The 3,404-nt window shown below is 38.0% G+C and overlaps 1 protein-coding gene across 1 annotated transcript; it reads left to right on the forward strand.

Annotated features, from left to right (window-relative positions):
* The first annotated feature begins 428 nt into the window (after nucleotides 1-428).
* On the forward strand, nucleotides 429-2,831 carry LOC126699095 (probable 6-phosphogluconolactonase 4, chloroplastic). Its single transcript, XM_050396672.1, has 3 exons — nucleotides 429-940; nucleotides 1,454-1,589; nucleotides 2,187-2,831. The coding sequence occupies exons 1-3, from the start codon at nucleotides 780-782 to the stop codon at nucleotides 2,649-2,651; spliced, it is 762 nt and encodes a 253-aa protein (XP_050252629.1). The 5' UTR covers nucleotides 429-779; the 3' UTR covers nucleotides 2,652-2,831.
* Nucleotides 2,832-3,404: the final 573 nt, after the last annotated feature.

Here is a 3,404-nt window from a genome sequence, read left to right on the forward strand (position 1 = left end):
AAATATATATATATATATATATATAGACATGAATGAATAAATATATTTATACTGCTTTTTTCTTTTTAGTTGTTTGTATTTATTGATTTTTCTTGGAGGTTTTCTTACCGATAGTGAACGATTCATGGTTAATCAGGTTAGATCATACAGTTCAATCCGAATTTCAAAACCATGCTATTGACACGAGTTTTGGACTCGACTCACCAAACTAGAACAAGTGTTACGCAATCCCAAGGGTCTGGTTGGATTGAGAGGGAGAGAGGGGGAGTGGAGGGAGTATAGTAGAATTGACTGAAAATAGATTAATTTTAAGCTAATTTCACTTTACTCTATCATAGGTGTCGTTTGCTTGACACCTCGCATCGTTAGTGCGCCAAGTGCTTAACAGCTCAAGTCACCCAAACAAAAGTATGAAACGAAAGTTACAAACACAAAAAAAAAAAATCTCAAAGAATCCGAAACCCACCAACATGATCAAAGAGACACAGTAGTGACACAATTGAGAGTTTGAGAGGACACAGTCACTTCAAAAACTCTGTTATAAAAAGTGTATGGTTCCCCCCATTACTCTCCTCACTAAGCTCTCTCCATTTCCACCACTTCTGTACGATTGTTCCACGCGTCCAGAGCCAGTCCTCTCACCCAGGGCATCATCATAACACGTGCCCTTCGTCAACGCTGCTTCCACACTCAGACTCAGGGCTCGTCTCTCTCTTTGGTGAGCGATAAAAGGTTGGGTCGTTGTTGTTGTAGTAGTAGCAGTAGTAGAACAAGTGTCAATGGCAACCAAGGGTGAGGTGAAGAAGGAGGTGTTTGAATCGGAGGAGGATCTGGCTGTGTCTCTCGCCAAGTACACTGCTCAGCTGTCTGATAAGTTTTGTAAAGAGAGAGGAGCTTTCACTGTCGTTTTGTCTGGTGGGTCTCTCATCAATTCCCTCAGGTAACAGCAATAAAGTTTTTGTTTTTGGGTCTTAATTTTGACTGTCATTGTGCTTGTAAATGTTTTCACTTTTGATGTTTTTTTAGGTTTTTTTATGTGCCCAGATGATATATGTTTGTTTGTTTGGTTGCTGGGAAAATGGAATGTTGTAGGAAATGAAAACAAAATGGAAAATTGGGTTTAGAGCCAAAATGAACTATTGACTGTGCTTGATTTCACTGGTTTGGTGAAAAAGGGGTAGAGAATCTAGAGAATTGAATCATGGGTTATTCATTATTAAGGACCACATGAAGTAGGTGCAATTTTTTTTTATTTTTCATTTTTTCCCCTCAATTTATCATGTTCAATTTTATTGCAGAGCTCAATTTACAAGTTAAAATGATTGATTGATTGTTTGTCTTTTACTTTGCGTGGTTTTATTCGTTGTCAAAAGGAGGGTTTAAAGATAATTAGTATGGGGTTCTTAATAATGTGAGTGGGAGTCTTGGTAATTGCTTGATGTTGGAATTGCAGGAAACTAGTGGAACCCCCGTACATTGATTCGATTGAATGGTCGAAATGGCATGTCTTTTGGTTGGATGAGAGAGTGGTGCCAAAGGATCATGAAGACAGTAACTATAAGCTTGCTTATGATGGGCTTCTTTCTAAGGTAGGATTGATTGTTGAAAGTTTTCTGATTTCATATTACTAAGAATTTCCGTAAGATTGCACATTCAGATTGTGCTGTCCTTTGTGATATATTCATGCTTTATTTTGAATTTATGTTGGGTGTATGTGAAATTTATTATAGGAACTTTAAAAACTGTGGATCTAAGACTAATGGCTGCACTGCTTAGGTGTGGCTTTATTTGGGTAGAAAGCATTGCAAGGACAATATTAAGGTCAAAGAGATCATGGGATCAGGGTAGTGAGAAAAGATGTTAATATATTAGGAACAAATTTATGAGAGCATGGTTTATTTATGACTTTGTTGTGTTAAATGATTAGTTTGGTTCAGGTAAATAAGCAAAGGTTTGGGTATTGTTAATTGATAAAATGATGTCTTATACCATTTCATGAAGATTGATAATAATTCTAGATGCTTATCTATGATTTATATGAAAGTTTATTCTTGGTCATGTGTAGTTAGAAGGCTGGCTCATCTTCTTTAGTTAACTTTTTAATAGCAAATTTTATTTTGTCTATGGCTCTTCTGCTTGTGACAGTCTTAGTTAATTTAAATCTGTTAAAAAAAATTTCTGGGCAGGTACCAATCCTCCCTGGCAATGTTTATGCCATCAATGATACCCTGTCAGCTGAGGCTGCAGCTGAAGATTATGAGACACGTCTCAGACATTTGGTTAAGAGCAATGTTATAAATTTATCAGCAGCTAGTGGGTTTCCAAAGTTTGATCTCCAGCTGCTGGGTATGGGCCCAGATGGACATGTGGCTTCTTTATTCCCAGGCCACCCTCTTGTCAAAGAGAATAAAAAATGGGTTACCTTCATTAAGGACTCGCCAAAACCACCTCCAGAAAGAATTACTTTTACCTTTCCAGTGATCAACTCGTCTGCATATATTGCCCTTGTGGTGACTGGTGCTGCTGAAGCTGGAGCAGTGCAAAATGCTTTAGGAAATAGTCAAAATTCTGAGAAGCTGCCTGTTGCAATGGTTTCACCTGAAGGGGAGTTGGCTTGGTTCTTGGATACGGCTGCAGCTTCAAAGCTGTAGGAGTGGGAATTTCTACAGCTTTGTGAGTTGATCAACATATATATTAGTGTGTTTTATCTTGTACTGTGGTTATCAGAGATCATATAGGTGTTCTGTTGTATTTTGTGATCTCTGTGGTATGTAACAACTAGTAAGGTTTTTCCATCTTCTGTGTTGGTAATAAAAGAATGGTTTGAATAATATCTGGTTTGATATGCGATTGGATATTAGTTTTTCTTTTGTTCATCCTGTTTTTCTCCCTTACACACACTCACATAAATGTAATGTTTTTACATTTACTAACAACTAAAATGCAAATTGCACTGGTCCAATTACAAAAATCATCAACTCATTTTTTTTTTTTTTTTAAAGTTCCTCTCTCATCTCCATTTCTCTCCCTTTTCTGTTCTCATTGCTGCTGCCCTCTTTCCTTCACTCATTTTTCTTCTTTTTCCATTGAGCTCTACTACTGACCATTCACCTGGATTCCGGGAATTTTGTCTCATCATTATTGTGGTCTAAGATGGAGGAGTGAGAGGCCATGACAACAGCATTGGTGGCAATGACCACAGCCATTGGCATGGGGGCTGCACCCATGGCCATGAGCGCCTCGTCTTCACCTTTGGCTGTCAGTGGGTTTTCTAACAATAGCACGAGTGAACTTGCGATAGTGGTCTTGTTGGCTCGTTGCTCAGGAAGTTTGAAGCCCTAGCTTTTGGTTAGTGTAAAGGAGGTGAGGGATTTTTTTTCCATGTTTAGTGTTTTTGAAAATAG

Source organism: Quercus robur, chromosome 9, assembly GCF_932294415.1.
Source record: "Quercus robur chromosome 9, dhQueRobu3.1, whole genome shotgun sequence".
NCBI classification, from domain to species: Eukaryota; Viridiplantae; Streptophyta; class Magnoliopsida; order Fagales; family Fagaceae; genus Quercus; species Quercus robur.

Bases quoted from the DNA above. Each gene is read 5' to 3' on its own strand.
- LOC126699095 (XM_050396672.1), top strand. From the start codon at position 780: ATGGCAACCAAGGGTGAGGTGAAGAAGGAGGTGTTTGAATCGGAGGAG. The intron at 941-1,453 runs GTAACAGCAATA...TTGGAATTGCAG, and splicing joins TCTCTCATCAATTCCCTCAG to GAAACTAGTGGAACCCCCGT. The intron at 1,590-2,186 runs GTAGGATTGATT...ATTTCTGGGCAG, and splicing joins ATGATGGGCTTCTTTCTAAG to GTACCAATCCTCCCTGGCAA.